General features: G+C 45.8%; 1 protein-coding gene across 2 annotated transcripts in view; it reads right to left on the reverse strand.

Moving 5' to 3' along the window:
- Positions 1 to 291: 291 nt before the first annotated feature.
- The window catches only part of LOC139558947 (sodium-dependent lysophosphatidylcholine symporter 1-B-like), a 41,252-nt gene continuing 15,274 nt past the window's right edge, over positions 292 to 26,269 (reverse strand). The window contains exons 4-14 of one of the 2 annotated variants that reach the window (XM_071374467.1): positions 14,672 to 14,795; positions 14,161 to 14,239; positions 13,259 to 13,452; positions 12,483 to 12,573; positions 11,461 to 11,579; positions 10,613 to 10,696; positions 4,884 to 4,967; positions 3,468 to 3,580; positions 2,998 to 3,141; positions 2,030 to 2,206; positions 292 to 1,802 (exon numbers count right to left, since the gene is read on the reverse strand). In XM_071374467.1, coding sequence (XP_071230568.1) covers positions 1,748 to 1,802; positions 2,030 to 2,206; positions 2,998 to 3,141; positions 3,468 to 3,580; positions 4,884 to 4,967; positions 10,613 to 10,696; positions 11,461 to 11,579; positions 12,483 to 12,573; positions 13,259 to 13,452; positions 14,161 to 14,239; positions 14,672 to 14,795 — 1,264 coding nt within the window. In that variant the 3' untranslated portion in view covers positions 292 to 1,747. Of the gene's footprint in view, positions 1,803 to 2,029; positions 2,207 to 2,997; positions 3,142 to 3,176; positions 3,350 to 3,467; positions 3,581 to 4,883; positions 4,968 to 10,612; positions 10,697 to 11,460; positions 11,580 to 12,482; positions 12,574 to 13,258; positions 13,453 to 14,160; positions 14,240 to 14,671; positions 14,796 to 26,269 lie in introns of those variants that run through there. The other variant, XM_071374468.1, reaches the window with a different exon arrangement.

Genomic DNA, 26,269 nt, shown 5'->3' on the forward strand with positions numbered 1-26,269 from the left:
TGAAGGCACTGCTCAACATGTCTTCTGTAAATATTTAACTGTGTGTTTGTGTAACATATGACATGAAATGTAGGATTATCTTTTCACACAGGACTGTTAAGAATATCCTTGTTTCTTTTCCCCCTGTAGGTCAATTTAAACACGTGTCATCATGGTCGACACTTTCAATACATTAAAACTCAGACTTCACTCCCCACTCCATTTTCTAATACTTTGACTTTAGTATTCTTCCCTTTTCTTTAAAATGCATGTCTATTGCTTCATTAAAAAAGAGACAAGGTAGAGAATACACTGTTTTCAAAAAATAAAATGGATTTTTTTTAAAAAATGAAAAGGTTTTGAGCTCAATACACACAGTGAGAACATTTTAGTACACATTCAGAACACATTTCAGTAGGAACAGCAACTTGAACGGTATTCTCTTAATAGGACAAATACATTTTACTCACATACTTAAATAACGTAATCTTTCTAGATTAGTACTAGCTGTCATTATGGTTTTTCCCAACACTAAGTTAATGACTAGCTGTAAGAAAAACAACTTTAATACATGATAGATTGTAACAGGCTGTGTAAAATAGTTTGGTTAACAATTGTTGTGCTATAGTGGTTCTGGTTTAAAATGGTGAGACTAAGAACCAGTGTTTTTGAGACATATTTTTACTTATATGTATAGTTACCTACAGTGTTGCAGTTAGGACCAAATCTCTTCTGGGCATTACTGGGGTGTATTCATTGGTGCACACCATAGCAAAAATGTTTTGCAACAAAGGAGTTTCTATGGGACAAATTCAGGTAGGTCCCTCCCTCTTGGCATCCTAGTGAATACACCCCTTGTTGAATGAGCAAATGAAAAGTGAGGAAGGAAACATTGTAAAAACAAAATGGAATCCGTGACAGAACTCCATTGTAGTGTCAAATAGCAGACAAGGTCTTAAACCTTTAAAAAAAAAAAGGAATTTAAACGATGAAATCACACTTTGAATCTGTCAATGCTAGATAGGGTTCTGCCTTGTTTTATACACAGTACCAAACTGAAGTCTGTAGAAACACGTATACCGGTAATAGGTATTCAGTTGTAGAAATTCTCTCTACCAAAATAATTTGTCTGGCTTTTATTTTTATTTTTTACCTTTAACTGAAATGTAAACCGAGTAGAAAAAAAGTAAATTTTATTGACGGTCGTCTTCACCATAGAAAGACGGCCGTTCAAGTGTCACAGTTGAGGGGAGTAGTAGATTGTTCTAGAACAACGTCTAAAAAGTCTTGAGCGTTTGAAAATTGTTGCCACGATAGATCAAGTTCTGACAGAAATATTCAACATTGGCAAAATACACAACAAAAAAAAGAAAAGGTACACACATCACATTAAGGTTTTGTGTAACATTCATGGACGACGACAACAAAAGGATGTGTTTCACAGTACTCTGAGTCTCCATAGAGTGCACTAGGAAATCGGTTGCCTTTTGAGACTGCACCCAAAACAATGTCTCCGAGTTTGTCATAGCTTAAGTGGGCTGGGGAATTGAACCGGGAAGGTCAATCCGTTTTAGGATTCCGTCGCCATAAGATACTTTTGTTGTTCCATTGCCACGGTGCATCGTCATGACGACAGGTGTTCTGAGACACGTGAGCAGCAGTGTGATTGGATGGTAGCAGTATCTCCATCGTGATAGGTCCAGCCCTCGTTAGCCCCACCCGGTGTAAGCAACAGTGTCACTCCAATGGTCCATGAGTGTTCTAGAACCTACACCATGTTGGTCAGTTCTGTGGAGTCCGTTTCTGAGTCTGATTCATTTTCCCTGTGAGAACAGAGACCAGGGGTTAGACATGGCACATACAAGCAGTCCATAATATACCTGAACAGTTACCAAAAATGTACTTTGAGTAGCCTGGGTACGAGGCATGTCAAGGAGCGGAATTTGGCATTGTTTACAGATCATATATATATCCAATCCTTTCAGTTATACAGGAAATGCTTGGGGTACGAGGCCCCCCCGAGTTCTCCAGCCAGACACGCCAGTCTTACCGTTGCTCCTGAAGCAGCTTCCTGTTGCCCTGCCTCCTCTCTTCGTCGATTGGATAAGAGCGGAATAAGACCAGGCCAATCAGAATGAGTCCTATGGGCGCCGCGGAGACCAGAACCTTCAGGGTTATATCCACGTTCTCAGGCTGGGTGCAACCTCGAGTCATATACCCTGCAAAACTACACACACAGAGACACACACAGAGACAGAGAGACACACACAGAGACAGAGACACACACAGAGACAGAGACACACGTTAGAGGTTGATTGTACAAATGAATGTAACCTCATGACTGATCAACACGCTAACAAAGAGGTTAATGTGACATACACACACTACTAATTTGGACGCGAGAGCCAGAGGAATCATATGGAGCGGACGCGAGAGCCAGAGGAATCATATGGAGCGGACGCGAGAGCCAGAGGAATCATATGGAGCGGACGCGAGAGCCAGAGGAATCATATGGAGCGGACGCGAGAGCCAGAGGAATCATATGGAGCGGACGCGAGAGCCAGAGGAATCATATGGAGCGGACGCGAGAGCCAGAGGAATCATATGGAGCGGACGCGAGAGCCAGAGGAATCATATGGAGCGGACGCGAGAGCCAGAGGAATCATATGGAGCGGACGCGAGAGCCAGAGGAATCATATGGAGCGGACGCGAGAGCCAGAGGAATCATATGGAGCGGACGCGAGAGCCAGAGGAATCATATGGAGCGGACGCGAGAGCCAGAGGAATCATATGGAGCGGACGCGAGAGCCAGAGGAATCATATGGAGCGGACGCGAGAGCCAGAGGAATCATATGGAGCGGACGCGAGAGCCAGAGGAATCATATGGAGACTGTAGGGTTTATCCTCTCACACCAACAACATTTACCTATGTACAGTACAACAGGGGCCAGTGTGTTTGTGTTTTACTTAGAAAGTGCAGAGAGACATTCCAGTGTACTGTGTGAAGGGTAAACTTACTCCAAGCTGAGAGTGGAGATCCCCAGGGAGATTCCAGAGGCAAACTTGGTGAAGAAGACATAGAAGGAATAAAAGATGGCTTCGTGACCCCGAGAGTCTGGGTTCTGGACCTGGAAGTCATCCACCACATCTGGCAACATGGACCTAGAGACAGAGACAGAGAGTCAGAGACATCCACCACGTCTGGCAACATGGACCTAGAGACAGACATCCACCACGTCTGGCAACATGGACCTAGAGACAGAGACAGAGAGACCGTAACATCCACCACATCTGGCAACATGGACCTAGAGACAGAGACAGAGACAGAGACAGAGAGACCGTAACATCCACCACATCTGGCAACATGGACCTAGAGACAGAGACATCCAAACACACATAAGAGTGTAGGGGTTAGAAACATAAGGGAGAGAAACCAGAGAGGAGAGACGACAGCGAGAGGGTCGAAGAGAGGAAAAACTCCAACTCACCACGGCAACAGGAAGGCAGCAGCGACTCCGACCCCGGCAGCAAACGACACCATGTAGGTAATGATGAGATTACTCTTCACACACACCACCAGGATCATGAAGGGGATCACAGACTGCAGAGAAGACAGAAACACCGTATTATAAACACCGACGTCATCACACCACCACCACCAGGATCATCATCACACACCACCACCGGGATCATCATCATCACACCACCACCGGGATCATCATCATCACACCACCACCACCGGGATCATCATCATCACACCACCACCACCGGGATCATCATCATCACACCACCACCACCGGGATCATCATCATCACACCACCACCACCGGGATCATCATCATCACACCACCACCACCGGGATCATCATCATCACACCACCACCACCGGGATCATCATCATCACACCACCACCGGGATCATCATCATCACACCACCACCGGGATCATCATCATCACACCACCACCGGGATCATCATCATCACACCACCACCGGGATCATCATCATCATCACACCACCACCAGGATCATCATCACACCACCACCACCGGGATCATCATCATCACACCACCACCACCGGGATCATCATCATCACACCACCACCACCGGGATCATCATCATCACACCACCACCACCGGGATCATCATCATCACACCACCACCGGGATCATCATCATCACACCACCACCACCGGGATCATCATCATCACACCACCACCATCACACCACCACCACCGGGATCATCATCATCACACCACCACCACCGGGATCATCATCATCACACCACCACCACCGGGATCATCATCATCACACCACCACCACCGGGATCATCATCATCACACCACCACCGGGATCATCATCATCACACCACCACCGGGATCATCGTCATCACACCACCACCGGGATCATCGTCATCACACCACCACCGGGATCATCGTCATCACACCACCACCAGGATCATCATCATCACACCACCACCAGGATCATCATCATCACACCACCACCAGGATCATCATCATCACACCACCACCAGGATCATCATCATCACACCACCACCAGGATCATCATCATCACACCACCACCAGGATCATCATCATCACACCACCACCAGGATCATCGTCACACACCACCAGGATCATCATTATAACTCTGAGACCCTGGTCCAATAAAGCATGTCTCCATGGATTAAGGCAGGGTTTCCCCAAACTCGGGTCCTGGGGCCCCACTTGGGTGGCACGTTTTGGTTTTTGCCCGAGCACAACACAGCTGATTCAAAAATCAACACTTGATGAAAAGTTGGTTATTTGAAAATCATCTGTGCAGGGCCAGAGCCCCTGTGGGGTCCCAGGACCGAGTTTGGTAAACCCTGGACTACGGCATAGTGCTGTGTGATCATTCTGCTTAGTCTTACCGAGGTGCCGATGTACACAGCGTTCTTCTTGCCAAACTTGGTGAGGAACCACTGCCAGAAAGGGATGGTGAGCATCGCAGCGAGCTGGAGACGAGACAAAGTAGTGTGTCGTTTTTAGTCAAAACACTTCATATAGAAAATAGCTGTATTTAGTTGTGTCCATCTTTCTTTGACCTAGCCGGCGTTCCAGTCCATTTCTCCTTTTGCCAACGTGTAAAAGAGAAGGGTCGAGTCTGAAACGAAAACCTATTCCCCATGTAGGGTACTACTTTTTGACCAGGGAACATATGTACTATATTAAGAAATAGGGTGAGATTTGGTACGCAATGTTGTAGAACATGTGGTGAGGAAGACGACAAAACCAAAAACAGCAGTTTTAGTCTGGTTCGTGTTTAGGATTTTACCAGTCTTCTCATTAATACAAAATGCAAAAACTGCTTCCCAAAACATTCCAACTCAAGTTAAAAAGGTCAAATACAGCTGTTTTTAATCTCAAATCATTTGTGGGTAACAATTAAAATATCTTACTGTGACTGTTTTCAATTAAAATGGTCAAAAAGAAACTATATTTATTTTTTTAAAGAATTTTGCTAGGGACTGTGGGAGTGGTCTGGGTAGGGAGGGGAAAACTGAAGAATAGCTGTCATTGGCAGAGGGGTTCAGAATGCTTTCTTATTGGTCTATTAACCAATTTACCGCCTGGTGATGTCACCATGGAAGGCCAAAACTCCATCCCACCAAAACAGGCTGAAACCGCCGGTGGTCTTTACCAACAGCTCTTACACTAAAAATGGATTATTTTCAAAACGTCACAGTATTAGTACTGTAGGCTTTAATAGTGCCAAGGAAGTACAGATCATAAAGGTACATTTCCCCTAAACCTGCTCTAGTAAAATGCAGCACTCTGTAATTTGTGTTTGAGTCACCTTCCTAGTGCATCACCTGTGGGTGGATTGCGTCGGCTAAACATCTTCACAAATGTTTGGTCTGCTGCCTGGCGGTGCCACGCCTAAGTCGCCTGGCGGTGCCACGCCTAAGTCGCCTGGCGGTGCCGCGCCTAAGTCGCCTGGCGGTGCCGCGTCAAGGTCACCTGCATCTAGCTTCCCTTGAACTGTCTACACCCCACTGCCCCCTCAAGTCTCTCTCCTTCCAGCATTAAACATTTTCAGTGTCTACAAAAAAATAGGTATATTTCAGAGTGAATAGAGTCACATGTTCTGAACACAACAGGCTGCGCTCACCACTTAATTAGCAGCATAACCACTTCCCACAAAGACAACTAGGAAAACTACTGGCTACAGTAGAGTCACAACAGGCTACTGTTGTCCTGTCTGCGCTCACCACTTAATTAGCAACATAACCACTTCCCACAAAGACAACTAGGAAAACTACTGGCTACAGTAGAGTCACAACAGGCTACTGTTGTCCTGTCTGCGCTCACCACTTAATTAGCAGCATAACCACTTCCCACAAAGACAACTAGGAAAACTACTGGCTACAGTAGAGTCACAACAGGCTACTGTTGTCGTGTCTGCGCTCACCACTTAATTAGCAGCATAACCACTTCCCACAAAGACAACTAGGAAAACTACTGGCTACAGTAGAGTCACAACAGGCTACTGTTGTCCTGTCTGCGCTCACCACTTAATTAGCAGCATAACCACTTCCCACAAAGACAACTAGGAAAACTACTGGCTACAGTAGAGTCACAACAGGCTACTGTTGTCCTGTCTGCGCTCACCACTTAATTAGCAACATAACCACTTCCCACAAAGACAACTAGGAAAACTACTGGCTACAGTAGAGTCACAACAGGCTACTGTTGTCCTGTCTGCGCTCACCACTTAATTAGCAACATAACCACTTCCCACAAAGACATCTAGGAAAACTACTGGCTACAGTAGAGTCACAACAACGAGAGTCCCAAATGGCACCCTACTCCCTACATAGTGCACTACTTTTGACCAGAGACGTAGTGCACTATTTTTGACCAGAGAAGTAGTGCACTACTTTTGACCAGAAACATAGTGCACTACTTTTGACCAGAGACGTAGTGCACTATTTTTGACCAGAGAAGTAGTGCACTATTTTTGACCAGAGAAGTAGTGCACTACTTTTGACCAGAGACATAGTGCACTACTTTTGACCAGAGACATAGTGCACTACTTTTGACCAGAGACGTAGTGCACTACTTTTGACCAGAGACGTAGTGCACTACTTTTGACCAGAAACATAGTGCACTACTTTTGACCAGAGACGTAGTGCACTACTTTTGACCAGAGACATAGTGCACTACTTTTGACCAGAAACATAGTGCACTACTTTTGACCAGAGACGTAGTGCACTACTTTTGACCAGAAACATAGTGCACTACTTTTGACCAGAGACATAGTGCACTACTTTTGACCAGAGACATAGTGCACTACTTTTGACCAGAGACATAGTGCACTACTTTTGACCAGAGACGTAGTGCACTACTTTTGACCAGAGACGTAGTGCACTACTTTTGACCAGAGACGTAGTGCACTATTTTTGACCAGAGAAGTAGTGCACTACTTTTGACCAGAGACATAGTGCACTACTTTTGACCAGAAACATAGTGCACTACTTTTGACCAGAGACGTAGTGCACTATTTTTGACCAGAGAAGTAGTGCACTACTTTTGACCAGAGACATAGTGCACTACTTTTGACCAGAGACATAGTGCACTACTTTTGACCAGAGACGTAGTGCACTACTTTTGACCAGAGACATAGTGCACTACTTTTGACCAGAAACATAGTGCACTACTTTTGACCAGAGACGTAGTGCACTACTTTTGACCAGAGACATAGTGCACTACTTTTGACCAGAAACATAGTGCACTACTTTTGACCAGAGACGTAGTGCACTACTTTTGACCAGAAACATAGTGCACTACTTTTGACCAGAGACGTAGTGCACTACTTTTGACCAGAGACATAGTGCACTACTTTTGACCAGAAACATAGTGCACTACTTTTGACCAGAGACGTAGTGCACTACTTTTGACCAGAGACATAGTGCACTACTTTTGACCAGAAACATAGTGCACTACTTTTGACCAGAGACGTAGTGCACTACTTTTGACCAGAGACGTAGTGCACTAAATTTGAACAGAGACGTAGTGCACTAAATTTGAACAGAGACGTAGTGCACTACTTTTGACCAGAGACATAGTGCACAATACAGAATGGGGGCCATTTAAGGACACTGACCAGAGACAAGGTCCTTTTGTCTTGTTGTCTCCTCATGAACCAACTTCCTCTGCATTGGGCACAAGGTCTTGTATGTCTAACCCCCCCCCCCCCCTCTCTATCCGTGTTCCCTCTACCCAGCCCAATCTGGCAACCCTATTGAGTTACCCTATTACCAAACAGTGTAGCAATGAAGACTGTGCCCTTGCCCAGAGAGGAGCCAAGCCACCTGGAGTGACCCCATTAGTGAGGCCAGAGAGGCGTGGTGAAAGGCTGTAGTACCGAGGCCAGAGAGATGTGGTGAAAGGCTGTAGTACCGAGGCCAGAGAGGCGTGGTGAAAGGCTGTAGTACCGAGGCCAGAGAGGCGTGGTGAAAGGCTGTAGTACCGAGGCCAGAGAGGCGTGGTGAAAGGCTGTAGTACCGAGGCCAGAGAGGCGTGGTGAAAGGCTGTAGTACTGAGGCCAGAGAGACGTGGTGAAAGGCTGTAGTACTGAGGCCAGAGAGACGTGGTGAAAGGCTGTAGTACTGAGGCCAGAGAGACGTGGTGAAAGGCTGTAGTACTGAGGCCAGAGAGACGTGGTGAAAGGCTGTAGTACCGAGGCCAGAGAGACGTGGTGAAAGGCTGTAGTACCGAGGCCAGAGAGGCGTGGTGAAAGGCTGTAGTACCGAGGCCAGAGAGGCGTGGTGAAAGGCTGTAGTACCGAGGCCAGAGAGGCGTGGTGAAAGGCTGTAGTACTGAGGCCAGAGAGACGTGGTGAAAGGCTGTAGTACCGAGGCCAGAGAGGCGTGGTGAAAGGCTGTAGTACCGAGGCCAGAGAGGCGTGGTGAAAGGCTGTAGTACCGAGGCCAGAGAGGCGTGGTGAAAGGCTGTAGTACCGAGGCCAGAGAGGCGTGGTGAAAGGCTGTAGTACTGAGGCCAGAGAGGCGTGGTGAAAGGCTGTAGGACTGAGGCCAGAGAGACGTGGTGAAAGGCTGTAGGACTGAGGCCAGAGAGGCGTGGTGAAAGGCTGTAGTAGTGAGGCCAGAGAGACGTGGTGAAAGGCTGTAGTAGTGAGGCCAGAGAGGCGTGGTGAAAGGCTGTAGTACTGAGGCCAGAGAGATCTGGTGAAGGCTGTAGTACTGAGGCCAGAGAGGCGTGGTGAAAGGCTGTAGTACTGAGGCCAGAGAGACGTGGTGAAAGGCTGTAGTACTGAGGCCAGAGAGGCGTGGTGAAAGGCTGTAGTACTGAGGCCAGAGAGACGTGGTGAAAGGCTGTAGTACTGAGGCCAGAGAGACGTGGTGAAAGGCTGTAGTACTGAGGCCAGAGAGACGTGGTGAAAGGCTGTAGTACTGAGGCCAGAGAGACGTGGTGAAAGGCTGTAGTACTGAGGCCAGAGAGACGTGGTGAAAGGCTGTAGTACTGAGGCCAGAGAGACGTGGTGAAAGGCTGTAGTACTGAATAACATTGAGCTTTAGAATGAAGAAAACAGGTTAAGAACCCTCAACAGCCTTCGAAGGGGTGAATATAGAATGAAGCTGCTCTAACGTCAGTTTAGTGTGTCTCTATTGGGGGAGGGTAAACTGATCCTAGACCTGTGCCTAATGGTAAGGATTAGGGCAGGGTAAACTGATCCTAGACCTGTGCCTAATGGTAAGGATTAGGGCAGGGTAAACTGATCCTAGACCTGTGCCTAATGGTAAGGATTAGGGCAGGGTAAACTGATCCTAATCAGTACCCTAAAACCATAATTAACTCCTAAATAAAAAGGTAATTCAACTTTACATAAAGGAAAGGACATTAATACTGGTCACTTTATCCCTTTTATTTATGGAATTAGAACCAAGAGTTTCCCCCATACTGCACTGCAGTAAGGTCATGTGTCAGGCTAACTGCCACATTTACCAACTACATTCCTGTTAGGATAAAGACGTCATTAAGTCCTTTTAATCATATGACAGAAGAGAGGGATAAATAGGGATGTCGGGGGGGACAGAGAGCGACTTTCATAGCAGTGGTAAACGTCTGTGGGAACAGGTTGGTATTCAGACCAGTGGAAGTGAACACAGCTCACAGTAATAGCAGCTACAAGTCATTAGCCCTCACTGGCTGGCTACCAGATAGACTATGCATGTTCTCATACAGGGAGAGACAGCTCTTTTGTATAGAGAAACTGAGACACCGAGAGAGACAGAGACACCGAGAGAGACAGAGACACCGAGAGAGACAGAGACACCGAGAGAGACAGAGACACCGAGAGAGACAGAGACACCGAGAGAGACAGAGACACCGAGAGAGACAGAGACACCGAGAGAGACAGAGACACCGAGACAGAGACACCGAGAGAGCGAGAGACAGGCACAGAGAGAGAGAGCGAGAGAGAGAGAGCGCTGTTTTGTATAGACAACCTCCTGACTGTCTCCAGTGGTTCAGTCAAGGTTACAGTAACAATAGAGAGGTCAGTGAATGATGTGGGGAAAAGAGTATCAATCTGTCTGTATCAAACATATAAAAAGGCCATTGTGTGTGTCCTCACCATGATGACCAGTAGAATGTTCTGGAAGTCGTTCCTAAAGCCCAGAGTGTAGCAGCAGAACAGAGCAAAGTTCCCTTCCAGGAGCTGCAGAGAGAGAGAGTGACAGAAACACAGACACGCTCAGTTAGACTGGCCTCACACACAGGAGCCAAGCGCTCGCTGGCTGGAGACTCAACTTTAACACGACAGGCAGGCTTAACCCAGAGACCACATAAATAAACAGAATACACAGCCAGACACTCTAAAAAGGAGTAGAGCGGTGGCAGACAGCCTATCCCAACATGAGGCCATACTGAAGGTTAGCTTACGGTTGGGTTTGAAGCTTAGCTTTATGGCTGGGTTAAGTTTTATTGTAGGTGATGAGGTGGTTATGGTCAGAGACTCTGACATATTATAAAACACCACATGACACTTCTACCAAAACGTGATGCGTGTCACTCACCATTAAGGGCATGTGTGTATTGTGAACAATAGCGTCAGCGGTCGTTAGAGAGCTGTGTGGACATGGAACATTTATGACTGAGTGTTATATGCATCACTGACCTGTAAATAAATGGGGGGGGGGGGGTTGTAGTGTGTGGGGGGGTGTAAGGTGAGGTGTGTTGTAGTGTGTGTGTGTGTGGGGGGGTGTAGGGTGGGGGGGTGTAAGGTGAGGTGTGTTGTAGTGTGGGGGGGGGGGGGGGGGTGTAAGGTGAGGTGTGTTGTAGTGTGTGTGTGTGTGTGTGTGTGTGTGTGTGTGTGGGGGGGGGGTTGTAGTGTGTGTGTAGACATGCAAATGCAGAGAGCAAAAGTGTGTATGCCTGAGTGAGTGAGTAATGCCTAAACAAGTGTGTGTCCTATATAGTCACCATGAAGGCCAGTGAGGTGAAGAGGAAGCCCATGACCAGCCTGACGTAAGGTCCATGACCCATCACCAGCCCGATACCCTGCCAGAACGACATGGGCTCTGACCGGGGGCGAGACGACTCTGGAGAGACACAGACAGACAATGTTATAATATAAAAGTTAACCTCATAAAGTTGTCAAATGTGTTTCAACTTTAAGTCAGTCAGCGTTTTTTTATTTTTTATTTATGTAACTAGGCAAGTCAGTTAAGAACAAATTCTTATTTACAATGACGGCCTACCGGGGAACAGTGGGTTAACTGTCTTGTTCAGGGGCAGAACGACAGATTTTTACTTTGTCAGTTCAGGGATTCGATCCAGCAACCTTTCGGTTACTAGTCCAACGCTCTAACCACTAGGCTACCTGCCGCCCCTACGCTCTAACCGCTAGGCTACCTGCCGCCCCTACACTCTAACCGCTAGGCTACCTGCCGCCTCTACACTCTAACCGCTAGGCTACCTGCCGCCTCTACACTCTAACCACTAGGCTACCTGCCGCCTCTACACTCTAACCACTAGGCTACCTGCCGCCTCTACACTCTAACCGCTAGGCTACCTGCCGCCTCTACACTCTAACCACTAGGCTACCTGCCGCCTCTACACTCTAACCACTAGGCTACCTGCCGCCCCATTTGACCAGTACGTTTCCTAGTAAACCCTCATTAGGTCATCTGTTAGAGCATCAAGCCACCAGGGTCACAGCCCATAGTCATAGGAGACAGAAACAGCGTACTGCGTCAGCATCACAACCGTAGATCTCAATAAAAATCCACGAGGGAGTGGGCTTGTTTAGAAGACTGGCAGGCCGTTGGGGAATCCCCCCCACCCACCCTCCCACACACACACACACACACACACGAGTTCATCATTATCCAATAGGTACATTGAAATGAATGACCCAAAGTGAACCCATAAGACCACTGAAATAGCAATAGGGATGTGTTGATTTGAGGCATTGGTAGATAAAATGGTCATCCTGCCTTTACCTTTCTTCTCCTTGACTCCGAAGAACAGCACCACAGCACAGAGCACGTAGATGGAACAGATGGCACCGGAGGCTATCATGTAGGCTGTTTTCTGTGACAGAGGAGAGACAACAGGTTAGTGGACTACAGTAACTAAAAACAGGAGAGAGAGACAGGTTAGTGGACTACAGTAACTAAAAACAGGAGAGAGAGACAGGTTAGTGGACTACAGTAACTAAAAACAGGAGAGAGAGACAGGTTAGTGGACTACAGTAACTAAAAACAGGAGAGAGAGACAGGTTAGTGGACTACAGTAACTAAAAACAGGAGAGAGAGACAGGTTAGTGGACTACAGTAACTAAAAACAGGAGAGAGAGACAGGTTAGTGGACTACAGTAACTAAAAACACAGGAGAGAGAGACAGGTTAGTGGACTACAGTAACTAAAAACAGGAGAGAGAGACAGGTTAGTGGACTACAGTAACTAAAAACAGGAGAGCGAGACAGGTTAGTGGACTACAGTAACTAAAAACAGGAGAGAGAGACAGGTTAGTGGACTACAGTAACTAAAAACAGGAGAGAGAGACAGGTTAGTGGACTACAGAAACTAAAAACAGGAGAGAGAGACAGGTTAGTGGACTATAGTAACCTACTACAGTACATCTGGTATAACTAACATAGCACAACATACACTAGCTTTATCGTAAAGTCTAAAATGATCTGTATTTGTGAGCTCAGTCATCTTCATGAAGATACAAGTATTTAGGCGAGAGGTTAGGATACGGTCTATCGGCGTACCGTCTGGTCCAGGGTGATGCCGGGAGAGATGACCGTGGTGTTAACTTCCTGTCCCAGCAGCAGGGAGGAGGAGTTCAGCCCCTCTGTTGTTACATTGTCACCGGGGGCCAGGATACAGGGGGGGTTGGCCATGCCCACAATCTGACCCTGGACGGCTGTGCCAATCACAGTACCCAGAACCTCCACCGTCATTCCTGATTGGACGAGAGGTCAGAAGCATACAGATGACACAAACCAACCAACGATCATCTTTCCATTTTGTCCAAAGAAAAACCAACCAACGATCCTCTTGGTGGTTCTCTAACTCAGTTGGTAGTCGGTGCTTGTAAAACGCCAAGATGGTGGGTTTGATTCCCGGGAATCACCCATACGTAAAATCTTTGCATGGATGGCTTAGATAAAATAGTATTCATGTTTATACTGTGTATTAATGATTAAGTTGTTTGTGTCCTAATATCCAAAATGCATAGACTAACTTACCGCTATCGATAATTCAATGTGATACCGTTTGATGTCTATATGAGCAAGGCATATCGTAACAGTTTATCCTAGCTGTTAACACACACACACACGTTCCTGTAGGGACAACTCTCGGACTCAACATACTGAATAGCCTGCAGATGGGGTTTGTCATCGTATTGACACTGGTTAGACAGGCTTACGCTCCCAGAGAATTCACACCCAGCGGGACAACCAATCAACAGTTGTCAACACCGCTGTAGTATTATTTATGAACATGATGATAGCATTTTTTTAAATAAATGCAATTGATAAATAATGGGATACAGATTTTCCATATCGGTGCCCATCACTACTACCTAGAATGAAGTAATCTATTTGGTCATGTGTACTAAGTAGTGTCTAGGTAGTGAGTTGTGTGTCCATGCATAAAGGGGACTTACTGTAAGCAGTGGCAGAGTCCCTCTCCTTTTGGTCTTCACTGATGAACATGGTGAGAGCTGAGTAGGGTACATGGAAACACTGGAGAGAGAGACAGAGAGAGACAGAGACAGAGAGAGAGACAGAGAGAGAGACAGAGAGAGAGACAGAGAGAGAGACAGAGAGAGAGACAGAGAGAGAGACAGAGAGAGAGACAGAGAGAGAGAGAGAGAGAGAGACAGAGAGAGAGAGAGAGAGAGAGAGAGAGAGAGAGAGAGACAGAGAGAGAGACAGAGAGAGAGACAGAGAGAGAGACAGAGAGAGAGACAGAGAGAGAGAGACAGAGAATGTTATGAGACATTAAAATGTATCCTAATTAGTTTTATTTTTTTTACTGATTATACTGGGTTTGTGTTCTATACATCTGGTGCAGCTCTTTTAGGTCTTCTGGTGTGTGTGTGTGTGTGTGTGTGTGTGTGTGAACTTCCCCAACCGCTGCTCTACCAGTATGGCGTTGTAGACTACAGTACTCACAGTTTGGAGGGTCTGGAAGAGGCAGTAGAAGACCAGGTACCAGATGACCTTCCCATTCTCAATCACAGGAACATACCAGATGAGGAAGTAGCTGACCACAGCTAGAGGAGTGGAGAACAGGATCCTACAGGGATGGAGAGAGACAGAGGTCAGTCAGTCTGCGTCTCACATCGTCACAGAGCAGTAGCCAGTGTGTGAAGAGGACAGTCATTACCTAATGATGAATTAGCTGTAGTCCTCACAGTGCGTTAACAGCATTCTGGGTTAGTAAATGAACCATTACTCAGCATGACATTTTACACTTAGGTTTCTCGAAGCACTCGCTAAAGCCAAACGAGGATTACAGAGCAAAAATAAATGAATCTGCATCCAAGAAGTCTGAAACTAAGTGTTGGACGCCTCATTTTTCTGGAAGCAAAAAGCACCTTGATGAGAACGGGTCCATTTCAATAGTCTAGAAGTACGTCACCTCGTCCCGTCTCCTTCACTAGCACTGATCTGATATAGGCCTAGCTTTAAGGACGGGTCCATTTCAATAGTCTAGAAGTACGTCACCTCGTCCCGTCTCCTTCACTAGCACTGATCTGATATAGGCCTAGATTTAAGGACGGGTCCATTTCAATAGTCTAGAAGTACGTCACCTCGTCCCGTCTCCTTCACTAGCACTGATATAGGCCTAGCTTTAAGAACGGGTCCATTTCAATAGTCTAGAGACACTTCACCTCCACTGATATAGGAGACAAGGACAGACCAGTAGACTGACATGGCTTCCTCTCCTTAACTGCACCTAATTCTGTCTGTTATTCCCCACTAGTACACAAGGGGGCGGCAGGTAGCCAAGTGGTTAGATCGTGAAGGTTGCTGGATCGAATCCTTGAGCTGACAATGTAAAAATCTGTCGTTCTGCCCCTGAACAAGGCAGTTAACCCACTATTCCTAGACCGTCATTGTAAAATAAGAATTTGTTCTTAACTGACTTGCCTCGTTAAAATAAATAAAAAGTTTAAATTAAAATACATTTTTTTTAAACGAGGAAGGCAGTCCTACAGGTCCTTGGAAAACGATCAGCTGTCACTCAACTCTGTTCTTCACCACTGGCAGTAAGAGAGGAATGACATCACTGTAACCGTCATGTGTTATGAAAGGGCTGTGTGAGAAGTGTCAGACAGATGAAGGATAGCAACATACCTCCTCTTACTTTCCATGGACACACCCCCTCTACATTCTCCCTCACTTTCCGTCTCATGTCCACACCCACTCAGACACTCCCCTACACAAACCCCCTCTTCTCTCGTGCTATAGACAGATCATCACAGACACAGTTAGGTTTCCCCGATCAGGAAACGGCTGCATCATATCCGGTCACTGATTGGCTAAAGAGGATATGGTGGAAGCCACTAGATCTCAAATCGCTACACAGACAGGAAATGTCATATGGGAACACAATACGCCATCATGTACAACCTGATCTCTCTAGCGTTGATGACGACAGCCCAGTCATGACAGTTTGGCACGGCGGATTAGGACACCCCAAAATAAACCATAACACATTCCTTCAGAAGTAGATTTGTTTGGCTACTGCAGGTTCAGCCTGTTGGAGATGCCCTAAGTGGGTGTATCAAAAGTCCAAACATGTTTCCTCGTCTTGTCGTCTCCTTCGCTTAAATCAGAACTAATAAAAAAAGAAATCAAAGAAACTGGTCAGGTGAAAACTTTGTGTTTTCTTTCCTACCGTGTTATTTTAAGTATTACATTGATGACTGCATTGTTTTGGGGTTAGGGCCCACAAGAAAGTGTGCATGTGACATTAAAACTTATTTTGGGACGTACTTTCATATCCACAGTAGAGTTGTCTCCTAAAAGCACTGGGCAGGTGGAAGCTGCATTTCCAAATCAAAATCTAATTTTATTTGTCACATGCGCCAACTACAACAGGTGTAGTAGACCTTACAGTGAAATGCTTACTTACAAGCCCTTAACCAACAGTGCAGTTAAGAAAAATAAAAGTGTTAAGTAAAAAAATAAAAAATAAAAAATTCAAAGCAGCAGTAAAATAACAAGTGAGGCTATATACAGGGTGTTACGGTACAGAGTCAATCTGGAGGCTATATACAGGGTGTTACGGTACAGAGTCAATGTGGAGGCTATATACAGGGGGTAGCGGTACAGAGTCAATGTGGAGGTTATATACAGGGGGTAGCGGTACAGAGTCAATGTGGAGGCTATATACAGGGGGTACCGGTACAGAGTCAGTATTTCAGATCAGTACCTGGGAATGGAGAAAATACTAGAGAGGAAGGTACTTTAGACAACAGATGCAGCCACCCATAAAGAGTACAGAGCACACCCCACCAACTCATGCGTGTGATGTGATTTGTGGCAGGGGGATTGTTGTGAAAATGATACATGAGAGGGAATGTGTCAGGGTGGTGTGATCTCCGGGACACAAGAGCAGATGGTGGTTTACATTTAGGAAGTGGCGTGACCAACCCACCAGGAATGTACTTTACACAATGCCTCGCCGGGAGCCTGGTTTAGCCTTTCTCCTCGCTCTCTGTGTCACATCAAAGCAACAGTGGGTAAAAACCTCAGGGGAAACCAACCCAGGAAAGAATGTGTTGTGATAATGACTTTGTTTGCTCTGTAACCTGTTAGTTCATATCCCTTGACACTGTGATATATAGGACTAAAAAGGCAGAGACAATAAGAAGACACAGTGGCAGAATAAATTACACCACACCTTTGTTTCATTACAAAACCGTAGAGCAACATTTGTCCTGTGAAGTCTACAAAATATATTGTAACTAACAGTTATAATGACCAAGCATGTTAATGTTTCCCACATTTTGTTTAGACTATTAAACGCCTACATTCAGAACCATGGAACGTTACCACAAGTCGCTCCGTCTCCACTACGCCAACATCTAAAAAAATAATCTTTGCTTAGTCTAATACAACGACAACTAAAAAGAAACCAAAAACTATTTTAGTCTAATCAACGTAAACTAAATAGGATGTGGCTGTCGATTGTACTGATTTGTGTGTGTGTGTGTGTGTGTGTGTGTGTGTGTGTGTGTGTAAAAACAACATGTTGACTCACCCTACTTGTTGAGAAACGCCAATGCTATCCTCTTTAATGCTGCCTAAACAGTCATACACCCTTTTAGTTGTCTTAGGCTACCTGGCTAAAATGCATGCTCGCTAACCTAACTTCCATTCATGGACAACGTTAGCTAGTTAACATTATCCTACTACATGTTGAACTTCCATCCTCTCAAGCCAGGGGCACAACAAGTTGGATCAGAATCGCTGTTATAACCATTGGCCAGTACAGATAATTAAGTAAAACCACAAGTCCAAATCCCCTTCTCCATGCATGGCCAATTCAGGAAAAGTCAAATTTAGCTAGCTAGCCAGCCACCAGAGGACAACACAGTGAGATGCAACAATTCAAGATTTGTCAATGACATTTGGCTTCTGATGTGATTGGTGTGAAGCCAAAGCCAAGTTGGCTTCCCTTGACACTGTTTGGTGGGCCAGGACCATTCACAGCAGAGCTCATTCAGTTTAACTCAACACTGATTGGCTATTAATTTTTTTTTTAAATCACAGGAGGCCAAATGCTCACTGGTTTCCCTTGCATTCAATGTCATGAGTGGCAACAATGTCACTCTTTTTGCCCAGACAGCATCAGATATATGCGCTACACATACTGAGACAGAGGGGCACCGTTTCGTTCACTCCGATGCTATCGCCGGTGACATACATTCAGCCTCTTGGCGAATTGACATTTATGTAACATAGAAAGATCAATTATTGTGTTATTTTCTTTTTTCCTTGGCATCCACGGATACACGCCACTGCGTCAAAAAAAATAATAAATCACTCGGCTCTGCCACGTTCCAAAACAAAAGTCCCCGAACTGTCTGTGGTTTCGACCAGCGTTCGTTGTAGCCAAAGTCCTGTTTAATATCTGCCTGTAAAGTGTTTAGTCAACGGACTAAAATAACACTGCATCTTTATTATCCAAATTAAGACAAAAGTTTATTTATTAATTTCCAGTGTATGAAATTGGATTTTCTATACAAAAGGGAAATTGAGATGTTTAAAAAAGAAAAAAGTCAGTTGGGTCATGAGACCATCATCTGCCCAGTTCTGAACTGCTGTTAACAGACTTCACTTTTATACAACTGTGTTCTTTTATGATAACTTTAGCTCCAAACTCTGGTTTACCTGTGACATGGCAGGAGACTCAATTATTTATTTTTTTAAATGTCCAAAATCAGCCTGAGTGCCCAGCCATACCCCATGTGTCCAGCCATACCCCATGTGTCCAGCCATACCCCATGTGTCCAGCCATACCCCATGTGTCCAGCCATACCCCATGTGTCCAGCCATACCCCATGTGGCTTCCAAATTAGAGAGACACCAATCTGGGAGGTGGACATTTAAAAAAGAAAAAAAGGCTGGATGCTGTGCCAACTATAAACCTGACTACCATAGCCTACCCATCTCACAGTAGAACTGAGCCTATAAACCTGACTACCATAGCCTACCCATCTCACAGTAGAACTGAGCCTATAAACCTGACTACCATAGCCTACCCATCTCACAGTAGAACTGAGCCTATAAACCTGACTACCATAGCCTACCAATCTCACAGTAGAACTGAGCCTATAAACCTGACTACCATAGCCTACCCATCTCACAGTAGAACTGAGCCTATAAACCTGACTACCATAGCCCACCCATCTCACAGTAGAACTGAGCCTATAAACCTGACTACCATAGCCTACCCATCTCACAGTAGAACTGAGCCTATAAACCTGACTACCATAGCCCACCCATCTCACAGTAGAACTGAGCCTATAAACCTGACTACCATAGCCTACCCATCTCACAGTAGAACTGAGCCTATAAACCTGACTACCATAACCTACCCATCTCACAGTAGAACTGAGCCTATAAACCAGACTACCATAGCCCACCCATCTCACAGTAGAACAGAGCCTATAAACCTGACTACCATAACCTACCCATCTCACAGTAGAACTGAGCCTATAAACCTGACTACCATAGCCTACCCATCTCACAGTAGAACTGAGCCTATAAACCTGACTACCATAGCCTACCCATCTCACAGTAGAACTGAGCCTATAAACCTGACTACCATAGCCTACCCATCTCACAGTAGAACTGAGCCTATAAACCTGACTACCATAGCCTACCCATCTCACAGTAGAACTGAGCCTATAAACCTGACTACCATAGCCTACCCATCTCACAGTAGAACTGAGCCTATAAACCAGACTACCATAGCCCACCCATCTCACAGTAGAACAGAGCCTATAAACCTGACTACCATAACCTACCCATCTCACAGTAGAACTGAGCCTATAAACCTGACTACCATAGCCTACCCATCTCACAGTAGAACTGAGCCTATAAACCTGACTACCATAGCCTACCCATCTCACAGTAGAACTGAGCCTATAAACCTGACTACCATAGCCCACCCATCTCACAGTAGAACTGAGCCTATAAACCTGACTACCATAGCCTACCCATCTCACAGTAGAACTGAGCCTATAAACCTGACTACCATAGCCCACCCATCTCACAGTAGAACTGAGCCTATAAACCTGACTACCATAGCCCACCCATCTCACAGTAGAACTGAGCCTATAAACCTGACTACCATAGCCTACCCATCTCACAGTAGAACTGAGCCTATAAACCTGACTACCATAGCCTACCCATCTCACAGTAGAACTGAGCCTATAAACCTGACTACCATAGCCCACCCATCTCACAGTAGAACTGAGCCTATAAACCTGACTACCATAGCCTACCCATCTCACAGTAGAACTGAGCCTATAAACCTGACTACCATAGCCTACCCATCTCACAGTAGAACTGAGCCTATAAACCTGACTACCATAGCCCACCCATCTCACAGTAGAACTGAGCCTATAAACCTGACTACCATAGCCTACCCATCTCACAGTAGAACTGAGCCTATAAACCTGACTACCATAGCCCACCCATCTCACAGTAGAACTGAGCCTATAAACCTGACTACCATAGCCTACCCATCTCACAGTAGAACTGAGCCTATAAACCTGACTACCATAGCCCACCCATCTCACAGTAGAACTGAGCCTATAAACCTGACTACCATAGCCTACCCATCTCACAGTAGAACTGAGCCTATAAACCTGACTACCATAGCCTACCCATCTCACAGTAGAACTGAGCCTATAAACCTGACTACCATAGCCTACCCATCTCACAGTAGAACTGAGCCTATAAACCTGACTACCATAGCCTACCAATCTCACAGTAGAACTGAGCCTATAAACCTGACTACCATAGCCCACCCATCTCACAGTAGAACTGAGCCTATAAACCTGACTACCATAGCCTACCCATCTCACAGTAGAACTGAGCCTATAAACCTGACTACCATAGCCCACCCATCTCACAGTAGAACTGAGCCTATAAACCTGACTACCATAGCCTACCCATCTCACAGTAGAACTGAGCCTATAAACCAGACTACCATAGCCCACCCATCTCACAGTAGAACAGAGCCTATAAACCTGACTACCATAACCTACCCATCTCACAGTAGAACTGAGCCTATAAACCTGACTACCATAACCCACCCATCTCACAATAGAACTGAGCCTATAAACCAGAAGCATAGCCTACCCATCTCACAGTAGAACTGAGCCTATAAACCTGACTACCATAGCCCACCCATCTCACAGTAGAACTGAGCCTATAAACCTGACTACCATAGCCTACCAATCTCACAGTAGAACTGAGCCTATAAACCTGACTACCATAGCCTACCCATCTCACAGTAGAACTGAGCCTATAAACCTGACTACCATAGCCTACCCATCTCACAGTAGAACTGAGCCTATAAACCTGACTACCATAGCCTACCCATCTCACAGTAGAACTGAGCCTATAAACCTGACTACCATAGCCCACCCATCTCACAGTAGAACTGAGCCTATAAACCTGACTACCATAGCCTACCCATCTCACAGTAGAACTGAGCCTATAAACCTGACTACCATAGCCCACCCATCTCACAGTAGAACTGAGCCTATAAACCAGAAGCATTGGACAGACACCCAGGAGTCAAATGACTTCCTCCCTCTGCTAAAATAGCCCCCCAGTGACTGAGGGGGGGGGGGGGGGGGGTCAGAGTAATACTTATTTAAAGTCAAGTAACTACTAGGTGTTTGCTTAGTAAAACACTTCGTAGCGACATGCTAAATCGTAATAAATATAAAAAACGGGAAGGAGTTAAACTAATTTGTGAACGAAGCAGAGATAGTGATGATATGAAAACATATGGACTTTTATGACCTGTAATTATGATAGCAGAGCAGATGCCTGGTTACATTCAGGGAGTGGTGTGACCCAACCCACCAGTAATGTGCATAATGCCCTGTCGGGAGCCTGGTTCAGCCAATCTCTGCGCCACATCAAAGCAGCAGTGGTGCGTGGGTAATATCACCGGGGGAAGCCAAGCCAGGAAAAAATAAAAAGCCATATTACAACCGCGTTGTGATAATTGTGTCGTTTGCTCTATAACCTGTTAGTTCATATGCCCTTGACACTGTGATATATAGGACTAAAAAGGCAGAGACAATAAGAAGACCGTGGCATCAAACACTTGTAGCGACATGCTAATCATAATAAAGGGAAAATGTTCAACTAATTTTGAATGAAGCAGAGGATGTTGATGTTTACATACAACTGCCATGTGGGTGAAGACATCCAACGTCTGGTCTACAAGAAATTCTTCATACCTATTCTAAGTAACTATTAGTGTACACACACACACACATATAATTATGATTATTGGATCGATTAAATGGCAAAATCCTTTCTAATAAACATAGCTGGCAGGATAAGTGGAAATATGGCTTATAAAAGCTTAAAATGGGTGACCTCAGAAAACCAGACTGGAATTCCTGGTAATGTTGACAGTCAAGATGTTGAAGTAACCGAGTTGTGAAACCTGAGATGCAAAAAAAACCAGTAAAATAGATGGCGTGCTCTTTGACACAGCAGTCGAGGCCTTGTTATTAAAAGCTATTAGGTGTTAGGAAATCGTGTATTAAAATCTGAACTAAAATGTATGGGCTACTCCTACAGTAAATACTAGACGTGCTCTGGGAAGCGTCGCTCGGCCCCAGTCGTTCAGTCGCAGCTTAGACTGCAACTCTGACTGTGCTCAAGCCTTCAGCTCTTTTCCATGTCTCTTGAACTGCAGTAACACCTTCAGATTCCTCAGCTACGCTTTAAAAATGCTACACAGACGCCTCTTATTGGTCCAGCCCACAACACACCACCAGTTTCAGCCAATCAGAGCTCCCCTACCCTCCCCCCCCTCACAAACACTGAAGCATAGAGCACTCTACTCCACCCCCCTCCTCCTCCTCTTTCCCTCTTCCTCTCAGCCCCACTGAAGCACCGCTCCTCAAGATTGACGTCTGTTCTGAACCAAACCCTCGATTGACTACATTAGTCACTCATCTACATACCCCTCAAAACATACCCCTCCCCCTCCCTCTCAGTCAAAGTATGAGACCGATCCTCTCAACACCTAGCTAGGGCCTAACCCTTCGGACTGAACTTGAATCTTCCTCCGTTCTCCCTTCTTTCCCCTCAGAATACGTTAGAATAAGAACGCCAGAGAAATGAAGGAAACAGATTTCATCAAGCTGCATCCTGCCCCGACCAGAGTCACTGAATTCCATGGCATCTTTTGATCCGTCTACATGACTCGGGTTCCTCAGTGGGTTCAAAAAGTCTCGTACAGAACTTCCAGGATCAGGGTTGCCTAACCCTTTGCACGTGTGCAGTTGTGTCTAAAAACACTAATTTTGCTCAAAATGTGTGTACTTTACTGCATTTATACTATAGGAGGATGTAGTACTCGTGTCCATCTGACCCACCGCCCCCACCTCCTGCACTGATGCAAGTGGACTAGTCAGCATTAGGAAAGCATTCCGTCACCCAGCCACCTCAAACCCCTCCCTATCCATCCATCCATCTCTCAAGGATCTTCAGGTCCCCTACTTGGACCGTCTCCCAAATGGCACCCAATCCATCCCTCTGGTCAATATGCACTATAATAGAACATGGGGTTCGAGTTGGGACTCAGCCTAGGTGGTACAGAGAGACACACCTGGTGTTCTGGAACATCCTCTGAAGAGTTCCAGAATCCTACATGACCTATCAGAGGCACTGACAGACTGACACTGTACCTCGGTCACAGAGGGCCTTTGACTGGAATCAGACCTGCCTGACCGTTAGGGAATGAGGACCTCTCGGTGTAGAGGCCTGAGTGTACGAGGGAGGGTGGAGTCATCAGTGTGGACTGGTGCAGGAATATAGATGACCCAGTAAGGACACAATTTAAAATCTTCATACAAGTGAATGACTCAGACTTTGGTTCAAATTTCCTATTTTATTTTAGAATGAAAAGTCACAGAAATGTGAAAGTAGTCATGTCATGGTCTACATTCCTGAAGCCCACGATTGAAAAAGTCTCCATCTGTGACAGTGGGCCTGGTCATCAGATAGAACTGGATAATAATGCCATTTGTAATGACACTGATGCTGGAAAGTTGGGGACAGGACAGGGAGAGCTGTGATGCTGGAAAGTTGGGGACAGGACAGGGAGAGCTGTGATGCTGGAAAGTTGGGGACAGGACAGGGAGAGCTGTGATGCTGGGAGGAGGACAAAAGGAAGCCTTGCATGGTTGCCTGGGGGGGGGGGGGGGGGGCTATTCCACCAGGGTCAGTGACCTTGAATAAAAATGGTTTGAAAGCTCAGCTACACAGACCCCCCCCCCCCTCGGGGAAAAAGCACTGTCAGTCCTAATTCCGTAGAGAGGGGTCAAAGAGCAGATGGACAAAACTACACACAGAGTTCCAGAGGGGTAAAGCAGGGACATTTCCCATGATGCAAACATAAGGGAGAAATAGATACACCAATTTTTTTTAAACTAAAATCTACTAAATATGATTAATTAATTAATGACTCACTCATGATAGATGGACAGTGTAACAACCAACTCGAGCTGCAGCCCCCCCCCCCCCCAAAAAAGAGCAGATACAGAGCCTTCGCAAAGTATTCAGACCCCTTGACTTGTTCCACTTTGTTACGTTACAGCCTTATTCTAAAATGGCTTAAATAAAAAAAAACATTAATCTACACACCATACCCCCCCATATTGACAAAGCGAAAGAGTTTAGATTTTTTTGCAAAAATAAATAAAAAACCCACTCGGCTACCTGGGGTGACAGGTAGCTTAGTGGTTAGAGCGTTGGACCAGTAACCGGAAATGTTTCTGTATCGAATCCCCGAGCTGACAAGGTCAAATAAATCTGTCGTTCTGCCCCTGAACAAGGCAGTTAACCCACTGTTCCCCGGTAGGCCGTCATTGTAAACAAGAATTTGTTCTTAACTGACTTGCCTGTTTAAATTAAAAGGTAATATTAAAACAAATGTAAACAAGACCCTTTGCTATGACAGGCGAAATGTAGCTCAGGTGCATCCTGTTTCCATTGATCATCCTTGAGATGTTTCTACAACTTGATTGGAGTCCACCCGTGGTAAATTCAATTGATTGGACATGATTTGGAAAGGCACACATCTGTCTATATAAGGTCCCACAGTTGACAGTGCATGTCAGAGCAAAAACCAAGCAATGCGGTCTAAGGAATTGTCCGTAGAGCTCAGAGACAGGATTATGTCTAAGTACAGATCTGGGGAAGGGTACCAAAACATTTCTGCAGCATTGAAAGTCCCCATAATTCTTAAATGGAAGAAGTTTGGAACCACCAGGACTCTTCCTAGAGCTGGCTGCCCGGCCAAACTGAGCAATCAGGGGAGATGGGCCTTGTTCAGGGAGGTGACCAAGAACCCCGTGGTCACTGACAGAGCTCCAGAGTTCCTCTGTGGAGATGGGAGAACCTTCCAGCAGGACAACCTTCTGGATGAGTTACCACTCCTCAGTAAAAAAGGCACATGACAGCCCACTTGAAGTTTGCCAAAAGGCACCTAAAGGACTCTCAGACCATGAGAAACAATATTATCTGGTCTGATGAAAGCAGGATTAAACTCTTTGGCCTGAAAGCCAAGCGTCACATCTGGAGGAAACCTGGCACCATCCCTACGGTGAAGCATGGTGGTGGCAGCATCATGCTCTGGGGATGTTTTTCAGCGGCAGGGAAAGGGAGACTAGTCAGGATTGAGGGAAGATGAACGGAGCAAAGTAAAGAGATCCTTGATGAAAACCTGCTCCAGAGCCCTCAGGACCACAGACTCAGGTGAAGGTTCATCTGCCAACAGGACAACGACTCTAAGCACACAGCCAAGACAATGCAGGAGTGGCTTCAGGACAAGTCCTTGAGTGGCCCAGCCAGAGCCCGGACTTGAACCCGATGGAACAGGATTCAGGAGAGACCTGAAAAGAGCCGTCGAGCAAATCTCCCCATCAGACTTGACAGAGCTTGAGAAGATCTGCAGAGAAGAAAATGGGAGAAACTCCCCAAATACAG

This window comes from Salvelinus alpinus, chromosome 29 (assembly GCF_045679555.1).
Source record: "Salvelinus alpinus chromosome 29, SLU_Salpinus.1, whole genome shotgun sequence".
Classification (NCBI taxonomy): domain Eukaryota; kingdom Metazoa; phylum Chordata; class Actinopteri; order Salmoniformes; family Salmonidae; genus Salvelinus; species Salvelinus alpinus.